General features: G+C 42.4%; 1 protein-coding gene across 2 annotated transcripts in view; it reads left to right on the top strand.

The window, feature by feature from the left end:
• Positions 1–24,079, top strand: part of kmt2d (lysine (K)-specific methyltransferase 2D) — a 50,409-nt gene that overhangs the window by 16,820 nt on the left and 9,510 nt on the right. For both annotated transcript variants that reach the window (XM_057830682.1, XM_057830681.1), the window contains exons 34-54: positions 3,164–3,303; positions 3,613–5,372; positions 5,464–5,587; positions 5,793–5,874; positions 5,954–6,020; positions 6,123–6,355; positions 7,068–9,926; positions 10,075–10,224; positions 10,302–10,466; positions 10,550–10,697; positions 10,775–10,856; positions 10,930–11,102; positions 11,289–11,413; positions 11,490–11,625; positions 14,556–14,677; positions 14,764–16,093; positions 16,197–16,333; positions 17,799–17,929; positions 18,033–18,318; positions 18,400–18,473; positions 23,673–23,781. In XM_057830682.1, the coding sequence (XP_057686665.1) occupies positions 3,164–3,303; positions 3,613–5,372; positions 5,464–5,587; positions 5,793–5,874; positions 5,954–6,020; positions 6,123–6,355; positions 7,068–9,926; positions 10,075–10,224; positions 10,302–10,466; positions 10,550–10,697; positions 10,775–10,856; positions 10,930–11,102; positions 11,289–11,413; positions 11,490–11,625; positions 14,556–14,677; positions 14,764–16,093; positions 16,197–16,333; positions 17,799–17,929; positions 18,033–18,318; positions 18,400–18,473; positions 23,673–23,781 (8,433 nt within the window). The remainder of the gene's footprint in view (positions 1–3,163; positions 3,304–3,612; positions 5,373–5,463; positions 5,588–5,792; positions 5,875–5,953; positions 6,021–6,122; positions 6,356–7,067; positions 9,927–10,074; positions 10,225–10,301; positions 10,467–10,549; positions 10,698–10,774; positions 10,857–10,929; positions 11,103–11,288; positions 11,414–11,489; positions 11,626–14,555; positions 14,678–14,763; positions 16,094–16,196; positions 16,334–17,798; positions 17,930–18,032; positions 18,319–18,399; positions 18,474–23,672; positions 23,782–24,079) is intronic.

Here is a 24,079-nt window from a genome sequence, read left to right as displayed (position 1 = left end):
TATGGCAGTTTGCTAGCTTAGTAATAAACAAAGAAAATACTGTTACATAAGCCTGTCGCAATATGCAATAATTCCATTTATCGCACGATAAATAAAAATGAAGGCGTTAATTTTTGCGCTGCAATTTATCACCTCGCGTGCACGTGCGTGCGCGCGTGCGGCAGACATGCTGTTAAAAGTTCGGATTCCTTGTTACAAACTGCGCAAAATGCATCTTCGTTCAAAGTCCGGCAAAAAATAGCGCCGGAGCCAATCGTTCCCATTATATCGTATTGTTCAACGTTTACCGGCCGTGTCGGTGCTCCGGATTGACTGCGGACCATCTCCGGCGCGCCGGTGTTGTTGACGTGTGGGCGCTCCTGTCAGGAGTGACATTCCACGCGGGGCAGCTATTTTTCGGCACAACGCCGGATATTTACAACGAAGTCCGCCAAAACATTGTTACCGACTTGGCTGCTACGAACAACCTCGCTTTGACAACGGACAGCTGAATGGAAATGATGAACATTGAGTGGCAAATTAAGAGCACTGTGCTTCAAACTAGTCTTGTTTATGAAAGTCGATTGTCATATGCTGGTGTTGTGCAGTAATGAGCAGGGGTTGATGACTGTGGCGTTTGCTAACTTTTTTAATGCGCGCACACACTAGATATCATGAAATAGCAAACTGGATGTGCCACGTCCCATGCCATTGGCTACGTGAGCCCAGAGTGATTATGGGACACGTATTTCATATACTACATCGATGAATTCTAAACTGTCATGACTGAATGGAAGTAAAAAAGGCCAAATCAATCCATACCAGTGACTATAGATAATGTTGCAAATATTGTTAATTCAGTACGTGACACAGATGGATTCGGATCACAAATAGGATGTCTTGCTCATCTAGTAAACCTAGCTGCTAAGAGAGCTGTAGCAATCAACAGTGTGCCCCGCCTCACTTTACAAACAGTAAAGATTGTTCTCAGCACTTTTATACAAATTTTTTTTCAGATCAGTAAGAAGTAAGCACATAAATATTATGCACTAAAATGCATGTTTATATGATGGCAATTTAATTTTTGCTGATTAGCAAAAAAAAAAAAAAAAAAAAAAAAACGAAACAAAAAATATAATTGTTTTTTTTTTCTTCAGAGCATTAAATGTGTTAAATCGGATCGAAAATCGTACCGAACCGTGACTTAACAGTATCGTTGCCTCACTATGAAACACCATTCATTTGCCTAAATGCTTAAGTTATTAAGTGCATTATTTTTTTTTTTCTTGGAAATTCACATTTTATTTATTCTGTGTTTCTGTGCGATGTTAATATTGTTGTCTTTTACTTAAGAGGCATGGTCTATTGCTTTTAGTAGTGATTTCTTAAAAAGTATTTTTGAATTTAAGAGTAAATATTTATCGCGTTTAAAGGGGTGTACCTGATCTATTAATATATACTGTATTCTCACTGTGTTATTGTAAATTGGTTTAAAAAAAAAATTGGAGGGTGCAATAATATCGCATATCGCAATAATTTATGAGATAAATTATCACACACTGAAATTTGTTACCGCGACAGGCCTACTGTTACATATGTTTTACTCTTTGACAGTGAAATTGAAAATTTGGGGAATTGAAATTTGGAATGAATTGAATTGCATGCATCTTCTGTAATTCAACAAGTTAACTCCTCGGTTTGGTCCCGAAACTACTGCCCACCAACAGGCAGCAATAAGCCAGCAATTGATCTAATTAATCAACTTCTGAGACAAAAAAAAAAAAAAAAAAAAAAAAAGAATGAAAACAAATTGGGCTTTGAGGATCTATTCATAGACAGTAGCTCCTTAAAATATACCAGTACTAGACATGTGCCGGTTACCGGTTTCACGGTTTACCGTGGTGTGAAAACGTCGCGGTTTCAAAACCACTAAAATTTTCCGTCATACCTTAGTACGGTATTCACTATTTTTCATGTGCCAAAATGCAGCCGAAGTGGCTTGGTGCGGCAGCGCTCACCCTTCCCGTTTGTTGCCGTGAGTGTCAGTAACGCTATTCTGCTAAACAGCCAGCAAACCCAAAAACCAACCCTCGAAACACAAGGCGTACTTTTCTTCAATTTATTGAGCTCTCAAATCGTGGTGAAATATACAAATGAATACATTTAAAACGTTATACAATTGTATTTTTCCACATGTGAGTAGGTTCAACAGGATAGCAGTAGCACCATGAAAAAGGTCGCCAAAAACAAAACATACATTTTCCTTTCAAATTCAATATACAAACTAACTAAAACTAAGACGAATGTTAGCCTAGGCTAAGCTGGGAGAGCAGCTTGGTCGACGTTTTATGTCTCACAGCCGCTGAGTGAGAAACAAGCTTGAATGAAGGGGGGAGAAAAAAAAGGATCGCGTCAAAGATCGCTAATTGCGAAAGGAGGTCTCACTCCTCACTTTTTGTTTTAGATGAAACCTTGAAACCTCAACAATATTTACATTTTAACTAACTTATGAATTCTTTGTTCTTTTTAACACAAAGGCATGACATCATGTAGAAGAGAGTTGACACAGTGGCTGAAAATGGCGAAACTTCAGCTTCTCCCCCTCAAAAAAAGTCATACAGTATATATTTTTAATTTTATTTAGAAGTGTTCTTACTTTTTTATAGCAATTATTTTGTTCTTGCTCTATTATTGAGCAACTTGAGCTCTGGCTCTGGGTATAGTCTAGGTTCTATTTATTTTAATTTTATATAAAATATTTGTTATTTTTTGTTAATTTATTTATTTTCACATTAATTTATTTTCACATTATATTCACGTTCCAATTTGCAAATATGTTCTGAAAAAAAAAAACCTGTTCAATGGAAAAAAGTTTTTTTTTTTTTTTTTAAACCCATACATCTCAAAATTTGGGAGCTATTATTGCAATACCGTGATACCGTGAAACCGCGGTATTTTTGCTCACGGTTATCGTACCGTCAAAATCTCATACCGGCACATGCCTAACAAGTACTTACTAAATTTCTTTCTGATCCTCATGTTACATGTCTGAGTGAAGTACAGTGACTGCTTGTGCTAAGACGCTGTCTGAGTCCGTTTGTTCTGATTGACCTGCCACCCTTTTCGAGACGTTACAAGTTTAAGTCATCACTTGTGAAAAGCAGTTTCTGTTGTCTTTAATTAGGATCGTGTTGCTGTCACAACTGCTGGTGCTCAGGTGTCCAATATGGGAAAATTCCCTGTAAATGCCAGTGCTATTGGAGACAAGCTAATTGGCCCCCCGGCCGCAGGAACCCCTACTATCATGGATCCAAGTACACTCAGGTATGCTTGCAAGTCATCACTTAGTCAGCTATTAAAATTGATTAAAATAAAGAATGCATTTCACACAAGCATCCATAGATTGTTTTAAATAATTCACCAACTATTGAAATAATTTATTTAAATTAAAGAAAAATTCCCAGCTGGTCAAATGGAATTTCGTAAACCCTGTGGTATTATTTTTATTGAGGAAAAAAAAGTGTATTTAACTAGATAGCTTTGGTTGTATTACTTTATTTTTTGTGTAACCCTTTCACACATAGTCCAAATGTTTAATGTATTTCCCATGTTGTCTTTGTCGCTATTCTTTAGGCCACCAGGATCCACCAAGCCTCAGGGTGTATTTCCTCGTCCACCGTTCCCAGCTCAATGGCATGCTCCAGGACCAAGGAGATTTCCCCACCCTGGCATGGAGGCTATGTCCATAAGGCACAATCTCACTTCTCCTGTCAACATCCAGGGTATGGAAGGTGTCGGGCACTCTCATCCCATGCTACCAGGGCATGCAGCGGAAAATATGCAGCCAATAGGCCAAGGACCCCCACCGCAGTTTATTGAATTAAGACACAACTCACAGAAGCTACCACTTCGACCCCAGTTTATGCCTCGTGGACCTCAGCCAAGACAGCGTCTCTTTGTTCCACAAGAGATGCCAGCACCTTATGTTCAGCAGCATCCCATTGTGCATGCTGGTGCTATTCCGTCAGATGGAGGCATTGACTCTCAGTTGGGATTACAGGAGAATGAACTGTCAGTGTTATTACCACAGCAGCCTGCACTGCCTGGAAACCAGCAGCCTCAGGTAGGAGTGTCAACTCCCGACACTCCTGTTGCCGGACTGCGTCAGCTTTCACAATCCAATCTAGTCACAGAACAACACCAAGCTGCTGTGGTACCACAAAATGAGACACTACCAGAGCCTGATCTTGAGGCTCTTGGGGATGCCCCTGGAGATGGAGGTGTTGAGGATGAAGAGGATTTAGCTCTTGACTTAGACCCAGACAAAGGAGATGATGAATTGGGTAACCTCGACAACCTAGAAACTAATGATCCACATCTTGATGACTTGCTTAATAGTGATGAATTTGACTTGTTGGCTTACACTGACCCTGAACTTGACCAAGGAGACCCCAAGGATGGTTTTTCAGACCAGCTGCGTTTAGTAGAGGCAGAAAGTGAAACCCCGTCCTCAGCCCCTGGGCCTACAGTCATTAAAGAGGAAGTAAAACCCAAGTTGGAGTCTGGACTGAAGTCCCTCTCAGCAACACCAAACTCTCCAGGCAGGTCATCTACTAATATACCACCCTCCCCTAACACAGTGGGTAAATCCAAAGAAAATGTAGAAACTCTCACCCCTGAGCTTCTCTCAGGACAGGCTGCTGCAAAAGACGAAATGGTAGAGGCCGTCTCTCTGTTTCTAGGGGGGACCACACCTTCGGCCATACCTGCACAGCAAGAGCAACAACCAGCTTCCCTCAGTTCTGTTCGTTTAGGGGGACTTCCATATCCACTTCAAGACCAGGATGGTCCCTTGCCATTCTCTACAACAGCTGCACATGAAGATATCAGCAACGATGCACTTGGCCTGCCTGATGTTGGAGGACAGCATTCTGCTCCTGTAGACCTGGCAAAGGTAGAGAGCTCATTGGATGGTGAACTCCCTCTCCTAATCCAAGATTTGCTGGAACATGAGAAGAAAGAGCAGCAGAAGCAACAGCAGCAGCAGCTTGGCTCTCTTCACCAGGAAGGCATAGCACCTCATTTCCCCTGCATTCCAAGTCAACAATCAAACCCACAGTCACCTGGACCGTTAATGTTGCCGCAACACCATCGGCCACCATCCCAAGCTGTAATGGCCCAGGCAGGCATGGTACCCCGTGCTCCACACATGTTGCAGCATCAACAAAGGCTTTTGGGACCTGCTATGGCGCCTTCACCTCACTTGGCCATGAGCCAGCAACAGGCCATGGTGAGAATGGGGCAGCCAGGAATGCATGCAGGGATCCATCATCCACCGCAGCAACCTGGGGTGAAACCATCACCTCTGGCTAACAATTTCTTCCCAGATAAAGGTAACCATTTCTGCTGTTATCTGTAATTATTCTGCAGTGTTAGTTTTCCCACACAACAATTACACCAACAGATATTATGTTGGTCTTGCAGATTTAGACAAATTTGCCACGGATGACATAATGGATCCCATTGCCAAGGCAAAGATGGTAGCTCTTAAGGGTATCAAAAGGGTGTTAGCGCAGGACCCCATGGTTGTACCTCCTGGCATCAACAGGTATTTTGAGATTTTTTTTTTTTTCTTTCAGATTAATTTGTAAAAGAATTTGAATTCACAACTGTAATGTTTTGTCATCTTTCTACAGCTATGGAAACCTAAACACAATTTAGTGTTTTCATACTTTGTGGGAGATAGACAACTGGTTTGTGTTAGTATCGTTGTAGGAATTTTGTCATATTTCTATGTATTCTGTGCTTTTCAGGCAGCAGGTTTCCCTGCTAGCTCAGAGACTGTCATCTGCCTCAGGCACAGATGCAAGTCCAATTTCATCAGGACCACCCAAGGTAAAGTCTCACTTCTGAGTATGTGACATATTTAATATAAAAATTTGTTTTGACCTAATGAATATATGTTTGTGTTCAGGATGGAGAAACCAGTGATCCCACCCAGTCCAGACCAACCCCTCCTCAGTTTGTTCAAGGAATCATCAGTATGTACTAGCAACAAAAGTGCATTACTCAATCTGTTCTACTTTTGCTTTCTTGTTATTGCATCTCCCGTATAGCTGTCTAAGGTAATTTTCATCTTACAGATAATTCAGAACAGCACCAATATGAGGAATGGCTTGTTCACACTCAGCAGTTACTCCAAATGCAGTTAAAATTTTTGGAAGAACAAATTGGAGTCCATCGAAAATCACGCAAGGCACTGTGTGCCAAACAGCGCACTGCAAAGAAAGCTGGCAGAGAATTTGCCGAGTCAGATGCTGAGAAACTCAAGTTGGTCACAGAAGAACAGAGCAAAATTCAGAAACAGCTTGACCAGGTATGTGCCTTTTTTAAATGTCACCCATTCATCATATCTAAATCAGGGAGAAATAACCGTCAAAGTAGTTGTTTGGTTATTTTGACTTTGAACTAGGGATGTCCCGATCGCATATTTTTGCACCTGAGTCAGTCACCTGATTTTGAGAATCTACCGATACAGAGTCCCGATCCGATACCGAAAAAAAGTTGTTTAAAAAAAAATGTAATGTTACTGTCCCACCGTGACGCCTTCATAATGTGAGTCGTTTTCAAACAAGAATAACGTAGAAAAATCCACTCACGCTTTGACGCTCACGCTGCTAAGAACAGCTTCTCACTTACACAATGAGGTGCCACAGCACACTACTGCTACTGTTTAACAAGCTAAACGATGAAGGCCACATTTGGGCCTCTGACGTTAGTTACCAAGCTTCTCTGGCAAGATCAAAGCTACAAACCTGTCACTCATCGTTAACTTTAAATAGCTAACTCCAGGGCACTGCTGACCAAGAAAAGCAGCAGGAGGGAGAGTGAGAGGCTGTATGAGCATTACGGAGAAAAACATAAATATATATTTTAAATCAAAAACACAATCTTTTTCCCCCTATTCTGATCCTCGAAAAAAAATTATGCAGAGATCGGCTCGATTTCGGATCGGGACGTCCCTACTTTGAACATAGGAAAACGCGCTTTGACTTAAAATATCTGTACAAATATGTGCTTTGCCGTAGGTACGAAAACAGCAGAAAGAGCACACCAATCTCATTGCGGAGTACAGAAGTAAGCAGCAGCAGCAAGGCCCAGGTCTTCTTACTCCTGGACATTCTGCACAAGGAACCACACCTCATATGTTTCCCAAAATACCTGGCCAGGTGATGATGGGCCAACATGGATCTCCAATCATTAACCAGCACCCTGGTATGGTTCCACAAGGTGGAATGCCTGTCCGGATGCCACAAGGTCCGCCTTTCATTGGAAGAGCCCAACCCCAGCTTCCTGTACCTCTTGGAGCCAATGGTTCGCGGCCACCATGTCCCCCTGGGGCTGGATCAGGATTCTTCCCACAGGGACCACCGGGAATTCAAGGTGCTGACACAAGGCTTCTCCAGGAAAGACAGCTTCAGCATAGAATACACATGGCAAAGCTCCAGCAGCAACAGCAAGCAATGATGGACCAGCAGCAACAACGCACTCAACGGTCGGCTTTAATAAATCAGCCACAGCCTGGTTTGATGGGGAACCCACTTGTCTCGCAGCAACAAGCAAATCTTCAACAGGAAATGTTAGCTAGTCAGGTGAATCAGCAGAGTATAGTTCAGGTCCCAAAAGTAATGGGTGCAGGGCAGTCTGTAGCTCTGCCACAACAGAACTTTAGTACTAGCCAGGCACAAGCCATGGTGGTGTCTCAACCAGGGCTAACTGGGAACCATCCAGTCTCACAACAACATCAACAACAGAGGGCTCTGGTCTTAGGTCAGACGGGACCTGTTGCATCTCCTGGTCATCCTGTCCTTAGGGGTCCCCAGGTTCCGATGGTACAGCAACAAAACACTCTGGCACAACGCATGCTTTCTTCCCAGCAGCAACAGCAGAATGTCGCAAAGGCTTTTTCTCAACCGCAGCAGCAAACAATGTCGCAACTAAGGCAACCAACCCCAATGATGATTCAATCCAGCCAAGAGCAAGGAAAGCTTTCACAACCATCTACCCCACAAATAGGCTCATCCCCTTCGACAGGCAGTACCACACCTCAGCCATTAGGACCTACAGATAGTCAATCAGTAGAAACTAAAGAGGGTGACATTCGTAGCCCTGATGCCAGAACGCCACCACAGCGCAGTGGGTCCTCCACTCCCAATCATATATCCCAGGTAGGCCCTCTGAATGATCAGCAAACTGATTTGGGACGACAGCAACTTAATCACCAGCACCAAGACCAGGCTTATATAATGCAGCAACAACCATCACTTCCCGATCAACAAACCAGTCTAGCTGCGAATCAACAAACTGGTGTGGTTCAGCAACAGCCGCAACAAGTGCCATCTGCTCTACAGAGGCAAGATTCGGATGGTGTTGACAAGCCGACTTTGATAGTTAAAGAAGAAGGCAAATCTACGGATTTCTTAGCCCAGCAGCAACAACAACGGATACAAACAGTTCAGAATGTCATGCAGCAATCACAAGATCCCAATATTCAGCAACAGATTGGCATGCCACAGTCTGTAGTAATGAATCATCCTCAGCAGCAAACCCTAATCGCACAACAGCAAAAACAGCAAGCCATGATGGGCATGATTAGAGCTCAGCAGCAAGGCATGATGGCACAGAGGCCTGGGGCTTCCCCTGTACCGATACGCACCCCTATCAACCTCCAAATCCAGGCTATCATTGCTCAAAATCCACAGTTGCGCAGTCTTCCCCCAAACCAACAGCTACAGCACATCCAAGCGATGCTTGCCCAGAGGCAGCTCCACCAGGGACCAATGATGCGGATGGCAATGGGTCAAGGACAGCAAAGTCAGGTGAGACATCACATGTTACCAGGGCAAGTGCAACACGCTGGAAAGCCAATGCCAAGAATGGAAGGGCAACATATGCCATATGGAGCCGTGAAGCCTGGTATGTGTACTCAGCAATCAAGTGGTTCCCCTCAGTTTCAGCAGGGAATGATGGTCCCAGGACAATCGCAACCACAAATGGGAGAGGCAGTACAGCATCAAGTTACAAGAGGACCGTTGCAAATGCCGCGATCGCCTATGGACCACAGTCGTATGATCAGACCCACATCTCCACGTCAGTCGCTACCTCCACATCCTGGTGATCTTAGACACCCACTGAACCAAGCTGTAGGGATGCGTCCACCCACTCCTAACCAGCACCAGCAGCAGGCTTTAATGGGTGCTGCAGCAGTCCGCATGCAGGGATCCCCTTCTCACGCATATTCTCCTAGAGGTCCTTTTGGCATGAGCCCCACCCACCCCGCCTCCCCCCTGTCATCGCATGTTTCTTCACCTTCTTTAATTGATAATAGAGCTGGAAGGGGAAGTCCATACAGTCAGGTCAAGGCGTCTCCGCTTAGGTCACCAGGAACCAAGACTCCCCTTGACTGTCCTGGACTGAAAATAGAATCACAGACATCGGTCAGTGAAACATCTCCTACTAACCCATTTGTTCCAAACGGACCTCGGACGGGATTAAATTTCCAGCAACAGTCACCGCAAGTTGCAGAAAGCCATTACCCACTGCAGAGCTCTACAAAAGTGGATCTATGCAAGTTGACGGTGCAGAACATTAAACAGGAGCCAAGGGAGGTCCAGTGTGATGGTGCAGGAGATGCCCATTCTGGTGCTATAAAGCGAGAAGCGACAGTAGACACAGTTTCTTCTGGGAGCAACTCAACATTCATTAACGCAGATGATACCAGAACTGAAACTGGACAACAATTGTTGCAAAAACTCTTGAGAACGAAGAACCTTCAAATTGCAACACAGAGGCCATCTGAAGGCATCCACAATGAGATCAATGGCCACATTAACAGCAAATTGGCAATGCTGGAACAAAAACTTCAAGGGACTCCGAGAAATATGGAGGTATTTTTTTTTCTTTTAGGTGTGGGCTAAGATTTTATTGTGTTCATTAAGTTATGTAGAGGATTAAGTTAGTTTCTGTTCTTGACACTTTATCATAACAGAGTTTACCGTGGCCTCTCTTTTTTTTTTTTTTTTTTTAAATTCTCAGGATTTGCACTCCATAAGTAAGAGGGCTCCGACACAAAAGCCAAAGCGCACTAATAAAGCACCCGGAGACCGGGGGCTGAACGCACGGAAGAAGACTAAGAAGGAAGAAGTTGGAAAAAGTACTGAAGCGCTTATTAAGCAACTAAAACAGGTAAAATGATGTCAAATTGATCATATATTCGTTGATTGAGAAGCAGTATTAGTTACTAACTAAGATTTACTTCTCAGGGTCTGTCTCTGTTGCCCCTCATGGAACCTTCCATCACAGCTGGCTTGGATCTGTTTGCCCCTTTTGGAAGCAGCCCAGCCAATGGAAAAGCCCAACTCAAAGGATCCTTTGGGAATGCAATGCTAGACAATATTCCAGACTATTATTCTCAGTTACTGACCAAGGTGAAGCCAAACTCAAATCTGTGTCCACTCCTGTCTTTGATTATCTTTGGTTGTTCTTCATGGGGAATTGTCTGCATTCACAGAGCAACCTCAGCAATCCCCCGACACCTCCATCTTCCTTGCCACCGACACCTCCTCCTTCTGTACAGCACAAACTGCTCAATGGAGGGACTCCTGGGGAGGAACTTTCTCAGGGTCAGAAAAGTTTGGAGTCAAAAGCCACACGAATAGGTAAAACAATGCATCAAATTTGTTTTTATGCTTAAGATCTCAGCTTCACTTGTTCTCTATTGCCCTTGCCTGTACAGAAGCGGTTACAGAGGAGACAAAGAGTGTAGACATTCTTGCAGCGCTTCCCACTCCACCACATAACCAAAATGAAGACATCAGGTACAGCAGTGGTTTTCTGCTGCCGTGTCACTAATTACTCTATTCCAAACGTTGTTTCTTTTTTTCTCAACAGGATGGAGAGCGATGATGAGGACACTCCAGAAAGCATCATTCCGGCATCCTCCCCCGAGAGCAACATTGGGGAGGAAACTTCACGTTTCCCTCGCCTGCAGGAGCCAAAGGAAGAAGACACAGAGAGAGCAATATCGCCCATAATTCCCCTCATTCCTCGCACGCCAATCCCAGGTAATAACAGGCAACATTTGTCTTAAATTTGTTCACTAGCTAGTGGACATGCTTGCATGATAATGGCTCGATTTTTGTCGGTTTCATTGTGAAAAATCTATCGTTCAGTAACCGAAATTTCTTAGTGATTTTGAAAGGTATCACCTAGCTGCACTGTTAAAAAATCTTTCAAATTTTCTCTGATAGCATTTTCAGAGAACAAACCCTTTGAAACAGCTGATGGAGGAGTGGTTTCTATGTCCAATCACTGGGACAAGGCTAAAAATAACGAAGTGGCTGTCACCTTCACGTTGTCCTCCATGGCTGCCAAGGTATTGCACGACCAAATTATTGTATCCTGTTCTTCCATACATAGTTGAGTGTCTAACTAACCCGATGATTTCTTAGAAACTTAACCATGTGATGATGGCAATGGCCCAGCTGCTCAAGATAAGGATGCCAGGTTCGTACGAGGTGACCTTCCCATCCCAGAATCCTGACATGTCTGGAGTGGAGGATTCCAGGAAAGGGTCTGTCCAGTCAGGTATGTACACGGTACCCGCGGATTATTAAAAGTATTAAAAAAGCATTGAATTTAGTTTTCCATTATTAAAGGTATTAAAAGTATTAAATTAGCTGTTGTAAGTCACCGTGGTCTTAATTTTCAAGAACATCTCAGTGCAACCTAAATTATATCCGTGACGAAGGTTAATTTTTTAAAAATCCATAACGAAGATGACGCATAGAATTTTTACGATGCACTGCACTACAAATCGAAATGCAACTCGTACGTGCCAAACCACCACAACCGGCAAAACGGAGAATCCATCCACCCCTGCATCGGGAATGTGTCCGTTTGTCGGTGGAACGAAAACCCTGCAGGCAGAAGTATTGTGGATTCTGAACACCAAAACAGACCACCTTTCATATACTTCAAATGAGTCCATTGGTGATCTGTTTCGGATATTACGTCATTTTTGGTCAGCATCGGCTGTCAAAAAATGCACATTTTCTTAATGTTTAAATAGTCTACATATATTTATGATCATTATAAATGCATTTACACAATGAAATAACGCTGGAAAAGTTAAACATAATGTTGGTCAAATTGTGTTTTTTTTCCGGAGGAAGCATTCCCGACTTCGTAACTGCAGCCAATTTAAGCTCATCAAGACTTTGAGATAGAGGTAAAATCAGGCCTAAAAAATCCCGCCTGACCCGACCTGCTCCGCGGGTATTAAAGCCCGACCTGTGCTTTGTGTGATAACATTGGTGACGATGTCTGCATAAAAGCCTGTCTTTTGTAACGAATTCTCAGTTGGCAGAAAAAAACCCCCCGCACATTTTCTTAATGTTTAAATAGACTACATATGTTTACGATCATTATAAATTTATTTACACAACGAAATAACGCTGGACAAGTTTGTTAAATATAAATAAACATGCGGTTTTGCGGACTCGCAGAGGGGAAAATTAAAAAGTGCTTATAGACATGCTCTGGCTCTGCAATGACCATACAGCGCCTTTTTAAAAAAAATTTTTATCCAAATTATTTATTTCATAACAAGTATTCCTTAGTTTATCATTCATACATCGTTAATATATAGTTATTTCAAAAAGTTTGCGAGAAAGAACCGTGGCCCGGCCCGACGTAATAATTGACATTTTAATTTTGGTCATGTTTTCAGTTTAATTTAGCTGTTTCCAGCTTGCTATGTTTATAATTGCGATGTTTGTTTACCACTTTTCGTCTTACTGCGAAGAGAGAGGAAGTTTTATCGGCTGCCGCTATGATATTTAAGTCGTCAGCCATCTGCTGTGACCCGGGAATCTAACGCCTGCTTTCACGCACACTGCTTACTAGAGGTGTGCAAAATTTCCGATTCTTAGATTATTCGCGATTCGGCCGTGGAAGATTCGAGAACGATTCACAAACATCCAAATTCCGATTATTGAAATATGCCAAGTAAAGCAGAAGTGCGACACACTCAGCGCGCCGCGCGGTCTTCGGTACGCAATTAGGGACGGAGTGAGAGTAGCTAAACATCATGCTTCTCATTACCCGGCCCCTCAGGTAACGCCAATGCTCAACTCACGGCTCTAGCTCAACTCATGCCACGAGATAAAAAAAAAACAACAACATACCTGACTGCTGCCGAAAAGCTGCTACAAGCCACATTATGTTACGGTAGATATCATTTATATAGGACTAGATGCATTATAGCTTCGGTATCGTTACCAGCACATCTTCAAAAAACTAGATGCGGGCGTTAGTAACGGCCGCCATCTTAAAGCAGTACACTTCCCTGCAAGGCTGTTGTTGCGAACCTTCCAAGCGAACCTAATTCACTTTTTATCTAAAATACTCCTAAATCGGTAAAATATTGACTTGAATCTATCTTTAAGATAGTTTTAAAACTTTTACATGTTGAAAGTAGACAAAAGAGAAATTATGGAATAACAGGAGCAATTTTAACAACTTTAACGGTTGATTCACAACATTAAATTAATTGAAAGTAGTTTAAAGCTGCTGATATAGAATGGGGACTGGAGTTTTTTATTTACTGTTATTTTTGTATATTTGTTTACTGCTATATGTTAACTTGATACTGAAATAGTAGTTTGGTTTAGCCTGAGAGGATTTTTGAACAATTTTGGAACTAATGTACAAAACAAATAAAAAAAATAAAATAAAATAAAAAAAGAGTGGGGTGCATCAATAATCGTTTTATAATCGAATCGGAGCCTCTGAATCGTAATCGAATCGTTAGGTGCCCAAAGATTCCCAGCTCTACTGCTTACCATGTCAGTCGACACGGGAAATTGTTTTCACACACAACTGCTGAACGGTTAAGTCCCGCGATATTCCCGTTCTTTTGGAATATGTGATAGGGGCTCAAGTTACATCCAGATACTTAAGGTTGCATTTTATGGGTCATGCGAAGGCAGTGGACCTGCTTAAACATTTCGGTTTGCCTTTCGAATGAATGTGAATTTCGCCGCTTTAACTCAAGAGTTAGAGCCATGTTCACTTGGGTCTTGGCAGGTGCACGAGCGGCTTGCCTGTTACAAAAGATGGCTGGTCTGAGTCCTGTCCTCATCCTCTTTTTGTCCATAATTATTGTGTGCGTGTTTAAAAAAATTCTGATAGACTTTGTTACTTTAAATGTGTTTTAATTGTATCTTCAATATATGTGCATTCTTTTGTCAAACACACTTAGTAATTGAGGTAAAATTTGATGTTCAGTGCTTTATTTAATATGATTCAATATGATCTAAATAATGGGTGCGAGAAAAGTATTAATTTTCAGTTGAAATGGCATTAAAAAAGGTCTTAAAAGTCTTGAATTTAGATTTATCAAACCTGGGGGGACCCTGTATATACTTAGAAAGATTTCTAATGCTGGATGAGGTACAGTTTACTTTATTTATGATCTCAGCATTTACGACAAACCGTGTTTTTTTTTTTTTCAGGTGCTCTCTGTCTAAAAGACAATGCCTCATCCAGTCAGGATGAGTGGTTAAGGCAATTTGATGTTTCTCTGCCAGGCTGCACATTAAAAAAACAAGTGGATATTTTGGCACTCATAAAACAGGTCAGTTTCAGATCTCTTTGATGCAATGTATAATTTCTCAGTGATACGTTTCTTGAGGTAGATACACAGTGTGCATTTTCTTTCAGGAATTTCCAGATAATGAAGACAAAACTGTCCAGCACTGTTACACAACCAATGTAAATGACTTAGATGTGCGGCACCTTCCGATTATGCCGGTGGAAGAATCACCGCCTCCATCACCATCCCCCCCTCTCCCTTCCTCCCCAGCTCCACTTCCAAGTAATGAGGCCGATCCTTCCAAAAAGTCGTCCCCCTCCTCCCCTTTGCCTGCCATGCCCACCAATGTCCAGATCAAGATTGAGGCTGACTCGGACATTGGTCCCCTTGCAGAACCGGTTGAGTCGATTGCATCGACAGCTGCTGCTCCAGAGAAGAGTTCTGATCCATCGTTTGAGCCCCCTGCTCCTGAAGAACAACTGATTTTCTCTACCAAAAAGGAGGAATCGGTCAGCGATCCTCTAATCTCGGATTCTCCCAGCCCGATGGAGTCTTCGCCGAAGGCCATCAAGCAGCGCAGGCCTCTATCCCCTGGCTTACTCCCCAATGTGAAAAAATGGAAAGGGATTCGCTGGAAGCGCCTACAAATTGTCATTTCTATACGAAAGGGCGGCTCTAAGAAGGAGAGCAGCCGTGAGGTCTCTGAGCTAATGGAGCGCCTTCGCATTACTCTACGACCTGAGAGATTGCCACGGGATAAACGCAAATGCTGTTTCTGCCACGAAGAAGGTGACGGAGCCACGGACGGGCCTGCCCGCTTGCTTAACATCGACGTGGACCTTTGGGTGCATCTCAACTGCGCCCTGTGGTCTACCGAGGTATACGAGACGCAGGGGGGTGCGCTTATCAACGTGGAGGTGGCGCTGCGTCGGGGATTGCGTACAATGTGTGCGTGCTGTCAGAAGACGGGCGCCACCAACAGCTGCAATCGGCTGCGCTGCCCAAATGTCTACCACTTTGCCTGTGCTATTCGCGCCCGCTGCATGTTCTTCAAAGACAAAACCATGTTGTGCACCCAACACAAACTGAAGGGCCCCAGTGAAGAGGAGCTCTGCTCTTTTGCCGTTTTACGGCGGGTCTACATCGAGCGTGACGAGGTCAAGCAGATAGCCAGCATTTTGCAGCGAGGGGATAGAGTCCATCTTTTCCGCGTCGGCGGTCTCATCTTTCATGCCATCGGGCAGTTGCTGCCCTCCCAAATGGCCGTCTTTCACTCTCCTACGGCCATCTTCCCTGTCGGCTATGAGGCTACTCGCATTTACTGGAGCACACGTGTGCCCAACAAGCGTTGTCGCTACCGTTGTCGCATTAGCGAGGATGAGGGCCGCCCCTTGTTTGAGGTGCGTGTTCTGGAACATGGCATGGAGGATCTCCAGTATCGTGATGTAACGCCACAGGGTAAGACTTATATGAGTGGACTCTTTGTGTTAAATATGTGTTTAGATGTTTTTTTTTCCCAAGCTTATACTGACTTACTGACTTCCCTGAATTCTGTCGGCAGGAATCTGGGAAGATGTGGTTCACAAGGTTGCCAAACTCAGAGATGATTCGTCCATGTTGAAGCTGTTTACAGAACATGTCAAAGGAGAAGAGATGTTCGGCCTCACAATTCATGCTGTCATGCGCATCACAGAGTCGGTAAGGGAAAAATATATTTATACCCACTTTTGTGAATTTAACAAAGTGCAGGACAAGATTTTGATCAAGTGCATCCCAGCATAAAGATGAAGATGCAGCATGAAGAACAGACTGAATTTCAATTTTTTTGTGCTTTGTAACAGTCGAGAAAAAAACTATTTGGAACTTTGTTCAAAAATATGCGATCGGGACATTCCTAGTCCAAATCTTGTTGGCAGTGAGCAGCAGTTGAATGAACTCCAACCTCCTCTCACTGCCCAGCACAGGCCTTCCTCCACAAAAGCTCTCTCAGCATCACTCGAACGTATTTTTGCCTGAAGTATTTGCATGAATTATCCACTGATTTCACGATGCCGGATTGGTGTTGGTTAGCCACTCGGCCGTTCACCTTGATCGATGTCATGTGCCTTCACAATAATTGGCTTTGTTTCCAGCGATGTATTAAAACAGGGGTCCCCAACCTTTTTTGCACCACGGACCGGTGTTTTTTTTTTTCACGGACCGGTGTTCTGACAAATTTTGCAACCTATCAAAAATTGCAACAATGCGGTTCTGCGCATGCGCGTAATGTTAAACATAGCCGCAAAATGCGCAAATGCAGCGATTCCAAAGTAACCACTACAAACTTTTTTGAAAGAAAGGAATATTAACTTACGTTTGATCATGGAAGGACTTGTAGAAATGTTCTCCTCAGATACATCCTGCCATGTAAGCTGCACAGAACTGCACACCGCTCTCACCATTAACGACTTCGCCTTGTCGTTAAGCATTAATGAAGAAGCCCGCTTCATAAAGATACGATGTTGGAAATGTTGCGATGTCAGGATATTCCGGAATGACTTTAACCCAGAACCTCAGTAGAGTTGTTGTCTCAAATGTACGTTTAATAAGGTCGCCGTCATTTGCGATCTCTACAAGTTGATCTTCCTGTTGCACAGATATGCTTGAATCACTCGGTTTATTCACAAACGGGTCACGAATCCACTCCTTCACAGTTCACCTCTGTTTTCCAGTCATCTTCGCTAGTGTGGGAGCTAATTATTTCTGCGAAGAAATGTGTTGCACCCGCGGTCTAATAATGCGTTACTATCGAAGACAAGTGCACATAGATATATTATATACAGAAACAAGATGTACTGCTAGCAGTCCAATCAATGGATTTCTACGACGCCATTCTAATCTATCCCGTAGTATTATATCTAGAGTAGGCAGGGATATTGGTGTGTTAAGCAGGGGCACAGGGTTAATTCGGCCAGAATGCGATCGTTATTAAATTATTATATCTATGCGGCCCGGTAGCAAATGCGCCACGGACCTGTACCGGTCCGCGGCCCGGCAGATGGGGACCCCTGTATTAAAATCAACCTTTTGTATGTTGTCATTCAGTTGTACAGCAATTGTTTCGGGTAAAAAAATTGGGTCTGGTGGAACAGTTTTTTATATTCTCATCTTTCTTTCATTTTAGTTGCCTGGGGTGGAAAACTGCCAGAACTACCAATTCCGATATGGCCGCCATCCTCTAATGGAGCTCCCTCTCATGATAAATCCCACCGGTTCTGCTCGCTCAGAGCCCAAAGTCCCCACACAGTGCAAGAGGTAAGGCAGAACACTTCGACATCAATTTTTAAGCCTGTCACAATTGATTTAGGCCTAGTTAGCTGATTTTGAACCTGCCGTCTTGCTTGTCCGTCCGTCACAGGCCTCACACCTTGAACAGCACCAGCGTGTCGAAGGCATACCAGAGTACCTTCACTTGTGAAATGAACACGCCGTACAGCAAGCAGTTTGTCCACTCCAAGTCGTCGCAATATCGCCGCCTGAAGACTGAGTGGAAAAACAACGTGTACCTGGCTCGCTCTCGAATCCAAGGCCTGGGTCTGTATGCTGCAAAAGATCTAGAAAAGCACACCATGGTCATCGAATACATTGGCACTGTCATACGAAATGAGGTGGCAAACCGCCGGGAGAAGATCTACGAGTTTCAGGTTGAATTGTGAATCCTCATTTTGCTGGAAAAGCCAAATAAAGAAGGCCATTCCACCTCAGTCTTTTCGTTTCTGTCCTAGAATCGTGGTATCTACATGTTCCGTATCAACAATGAGCAGGTGATTGATGCAACCCTGACTGGTGGTCCAGCTCGGTAAGCAACCTTGAGGATTTGCATGTTCGTTATCTGAACACAATTTCGAGTATAAGTTGTTTTAAATGACTTAAACAAATCCAAACCTAACCCTTTATATGGCACTCATTAAACACTGGGTGCAGTGCTGATCCGTAGGGGGCCTATTTTCAAAAACTTCAAATTCAAATACCTTACACCTTAGCCATATATGAGTCCCCATGAGCAGCGGTATCAAAGAATTCGAAGTCGTTCCCTTATAAAATCCCGATTCATTATTTTTTACATATGTATAACAAAACTTAAAATAGCTATAAAATTATTTGATTTTACACTAGATGCACAAAAATCACCTATATTTTTAGGATCAATAGCAATATTTAACGTATGGCGGAAAACACTCAGTTGATTCCGCTCTGAGACCTCCAATTTGGCCACATTTCAAAATTGTCTTATATGCATGTGTGATACATCATTGGAAAGCTTTAAATCTCAATTTTTTTTAACAGGAAGGCATTTAAAAAATTAAACAGCAAAACCCTAAGTGGAGGTGAGGGCACACGAGAGCAGAATTAAAGACTCCGTGATTTTAACGAGATATTCTCGCTTACTTACAGTTTATCACAAAAGTGAGTACACTCCTCGCATATCTGCAGATATTTAAGTATATCTTTTCATGGGACAACACTGACAAAACGACACTTTGACACAATGAAAAGTAGTCTGTGTGCAGCTGATATAATAGTTAATTTATTTTCCCCTCAAAATTACTCAAAATATAGCCATAAATAGCTAAACCCCTGGCAAAAAAAGTGAGTACACCCCTTAGAAACTACATCTTTAAATGTCCAAATTGAGTACTGATTGTCATTTTCCCTCCAAAATGTCATGTGACTCGTTAGTGTTAGTAAGTCCAGGTGTGCATAGGGAGCAGGTTTGTTCAAATTTGTATTGCAGCTCTCACACGCTCTCATACTGGTCACTGAAAGTTCCAACATGGCACCACATGGCAAAGAACTCTCTGAGGATCTTAAAAGACCTATTGTTGCGCTACATGAAGATGGCCTAGGCTACAAGAAGATTGCCAACACCCTGAAACTGAGTTGCAGCAAAGTGGCTAAGATTATCCAGCGTTTTAAAAGAGCAGGATCCACTCAGAACAGGCCTCTGGTTGGTCGCCCAAAGAAGCTGAGCGCAGGAGCAGGAGTGCTGTCAGCATTGCTGCAGAGATTGAAGAGGTGGGGGGTCAGCCTGTTAGTGCTTAGACCGTACGCCACACTCTACATCAAATTGGTGTGCATGGCTGTCACCCCAGGAGGAAGCCTCTTCTGAAGATGGTACACAAGAAAGCCTGCAAACAGTTTGCTGAAGACATGTCAACAAAGCACATGGATTACTGGAACCATGTCCTATGGTCTGATCAGATGAAGATTCGTTTGTTTGGTTCTGATGGTCTCAAGCATGTGTGGCGGCGACCAGGTGAGGAGTACAAAGATAAGTGTGTCATGCCTACAGTCAAGCATGGTGGTGGGAATGTCATGGTCTTGAGCTGCATGAGTGCTGAAGGTATTGGAGAGTTGACTTCCATTGAGGGAAACATGAACTCCAACATGTACTGTGAAATACTGCAGCAGAGCATGATCCCTTCCCTCCAGAAACTGGGTTGCAGGGCAGTGTTCCAGCATGGCGTGACCCCAAACACACCTCCAAGATGACCACTCCTTTACTGAAGAGACTGAGGGTAAAGGTGATGGACTGCCCAAGCATGTCTCCAGACTTGAACCCAATAGAACATCTTTGAGGGATCCTTAAGCGGAAGGTGGAGGTGCGCTTTCTCAAATATCCGGCAGCTCCGCAACGTCGTCATGGAGGAGTGGAAGAGCATTCCAGTGGCAACCTGTGAACCTCTGGTCAACTCTATGCCCAAGAGAGTAAAGGAAGTTCTGGATAATAGTGGTGGCCACACAAAATATTGAAAGTTGACATGTTGTATGTTAATATTGACAAGTTTCACTAAGGGGTGAACTCACTTTTTTTTGCCGGGGGTTTAACTATTAATGGCTATATTTGGAGTTATTTTGGGGGGAAAATAAATGAACTCTATTATATCAGCTGCACACAGACTACTTTTCATTGTGTCAAAGTGTCATTTTGTCAGTGTTGTCCCATGAAAAGATATACTTAAATATCTGCAGAAATGCGAGGGGTGTACTCACTTTTGTGATATACTGTACCTCTTTTCGATCCAAAAACACCATGTAGCATGTATCACAGAGTGTCAAGACTAGGGATGGGAATCGAAATCCGATTCCAATTCGGAACCGGTTCCTAGTGTTTCGAGGCCTTGACAATGAAAAAGCCTTAACGATCCCTTTAACGAGTCCTGAAGACGCACATTGCGTTGTGACTGTCTTGTTGTCCAAACGCATCAAACTAGCATGGCACCAAGAACCACCCGCTCCAAAGTTTGGCTACACTTCACCAGGAAAGGGTGAAAATGAAAGGTTACGATGGTTTAGCACGAAGCACGAGCATTGCAGCCGTAAACATAACAATGACCGCACGTAGGTTCAAACGCTCGAAAGTGTGTCTTCACTTCACGAGGAAAAATTACAACAAAACGACTTGCAATCATTGCAAGGTGAAGATTACTGCATCGGGAGGGAATGTGGAGATAACTGCATCGGGAGGGAATAGACTGCACTGTCCTCACCGAACCAGCTATACAGCTAGCTAAACTCCGAAATGACGATACAGAAGACGTTGGTATAATTTGCTGACTTTATTCAACCATCACTTGAAGAGTGAAACTGAAAATAAAAATGAAACAAATCAATTTCGTCCCCAATAACAAACAGGTTTGCATCAACGTAAATCAGCGATGATTAGCTGCTAATTCAGTAATAACAAAACAGTTAGCATGCGTTCACTAGCATTAGCACACCGTTCAAACCACTACACAACTGGATTTAAGTGTCCGATCGCGAGTGGAAACACACAACAACAACAACAACAACACAAAAGATGATACATACAGGCGTTGCCTCTGTAGATATTTTACAAGCATTAACAAAGAACGTAGGGTCGTCGCAGTGCTTCCCTCTCTAACTCGCTCACTCGCTTGGATGCGGCATTTCTTCTTCTTCGCGTGTAAGCGCGCTCTTCTTCACGTAAGCGCGTTCTTATTCGCGTGAGGAAGCGCAAGGGCGCTCCCACTTGAGCGTGAAAACACCATTAAAACTAAAAGGGACGCATTTCAATATACTGGTAAATAATACGCTTTAACAGGGGTACCCAAACTACGGCCCGCGGGGCCCCGACATTTGGTCCGGCCCCCTGAACAATATCAGAGAGCATTTTTCCCCCCCTAATAGTGTTATTTATTTTCTGGCCTTTTTCTATGAAGAACTCAGAGAGGGTTATTTGGTTATTATCTATTTGATTAATAGTGTTGTTATTATTATTATTAATTATTATTATATTATTATTTTTATTTTATTTACTTTTGTTCCGTGAAATATCCAGAAAGGGTTATTTGATTGTGGCTTTCTGAAAAACAATCATTTTTTTACATTTAGGCACTCCTGCAATCGTCACACTTTTTGTGTTACAAACTGACCCCGGCCCCTCATCAGAGAAGGGAAAAGTTATCCCAATATATACCAATATTTTTTATTTCGATTAGAAAAATGTTTCAGTAAAATGTTACACATTCTTGTGCATTTGCCACTTATTGCCACAGTTAATATTGAGGCTTTGGGCCTCTTTTGACCTTGTTGTGAGTTTGTAAGGTTGTGACTTCTGATTAAACAAACTCAATGCCAATCAAAACGTTTGTTCTTCTTTTTCCCCAAATTAGAATCGACAAGAGAATCGATAAAGAATCGAATCGTTAAGCAATATCAATAATGGAATCGGAATCGTAAAAATCCTATCAATTCCCATCCCTAGTCAAGATACAGCGGTGAATGGCCACAGCTGGATTTTTGTGGGATTTTATGGGTGAAACATGGTCATATAACAAGGGTCGCAATGGAGAACTCAAGGAGTGGTCGAGATTTTTTTTTTTTCGTTTTTTTTTTTCCCCCAAATTTTCTTTGTTTGGATCAATTATTTATCATCTAACATATCGGGGAAAATGCGACGGTAACAAAAGAAATACAGCTATGCGATAGTTATGAGGTACATATTTGTGACTTATTTACACGCACCAAATTTTTTCATTATGACGTAATTTGTTTAAAAGTTTTAAAATATGTAATTTTTTAAAATACTTTTTTTTTTTAATCGAAATATTAGACATTGATTAAAGATTCTAAGCTAAAAATGACAGATATTTTGAATAGTAAAATAATTTCCTCCTTTTTATGGCTGAGTTGAAACAAAAGCGGTTGCGCGAAGTCTGGAAACGGGTGCTTCCAGGGTAAAACGGACTAATTAAAAATACTTCGGGGGCTTAATGTGCCATTAATCTGCTATGGCAGGATATAGACATATTGTTCTATGAAACACAACTGTTCTTTTGGCTTAAAATACAGTAGTTTATTTTAAAGAGGGGTGCAAGAGCAGAAACTGCTTTTTCAGTGTTGTCTGTGTTTTCCGCCATATATATAAATATACATATATATGTGTGTGTGTGTATATGTATGTATATAATGTGTATATATACACGTATATATGTGTATATATACGTATATGTGTGTGTTTTTTTTTTTTTTTTTTTTTTTTTTTAAATCCACTCGAGAGTCATGCTCTTTGTACGGGACAGGTGATATTTCGCTTCTATTTTCCTAGTTTGAATTTGATTTTTTTTTTTTTTTTTTAATTTTTAAACACTACAGTATAATAGTAAAAGTTCATATAAAATATCAGACATTGTAACCAGTTACTCTCAATGTCAATTTTCTGGATAACTACTTTTACTTGTTAATTCAAGATAATATTACAAGCTACTATTACTTGAGTAAAGTTTTGGGCTACTCTACCCTTCTCTGACTGTTTGATAGTTTTTATTTTAGAGCAAACAATACTGTCATTTTTGCTAAAACAAACCAAATCATGTCTTTTTTTTTTCCCTAACCACAGCAACACATACACTGGCCACCATACATGATTTTTTCCCGGCACGCAGTCTGTTGGGCCACGATTCTGTAATTCACTAACAAAACCAAAAAATGGCCTTCCTCCAGGTTGATTACGATATGTTGTGGTCTTCCGCAGCTACGTCAACCACTCGTGCGCTCCCAACTGCGTCGCCGAGGTTGTGACCTTTGACAAAGAGGACAAGATCATCATCATATCCAGCCGCAGGATCCCCAAAGGAGAGGAGGTACGCTGCACCTGTAGTTTAAAAAGCAGTTCCGATCGTATATGACGAGGAGCTTCAAAAGTTCCAAATTGAGCTCAAAGCCCATCATGGAGGCGAGGATTACTCATTTACTTACAGCAGTGGTTCTTTGTCAGAGATTTAAAAAAAAAAAAAAAAAAGGTCCCAATACTTTTTTTAAATGAGAAAGATCTCAAATTGTAAAAATAATAATAATGATTAAATCTGCGATTTTTGTGAGAATAAAACCCCCATGGATTTACAGTGGTACCTCTACATACGATCTCTTCGACACACGAAC

Source organism: Corythoichthys intestinalis, chromosome 2, assembly GCF_030265065.1.
Source record: "Corythoichthys intestinalis isolate RoL2023-P3 chromosome 2, ASM3026506v1, whole genome shotgun sequence".
NCBI classification, from domain to species: domain Eukaryota; kingdom Metazoa; phylum Chordata; class Actinopteri; order Syngnathiformes; family Syngnathidae; genus Corythoichthys; species Corythoichthys intestinalis.
Note: the sequence above shows the minus strand (reverse complement) of the source record. Positions and strands in the feature narration are given on the sequence as shown.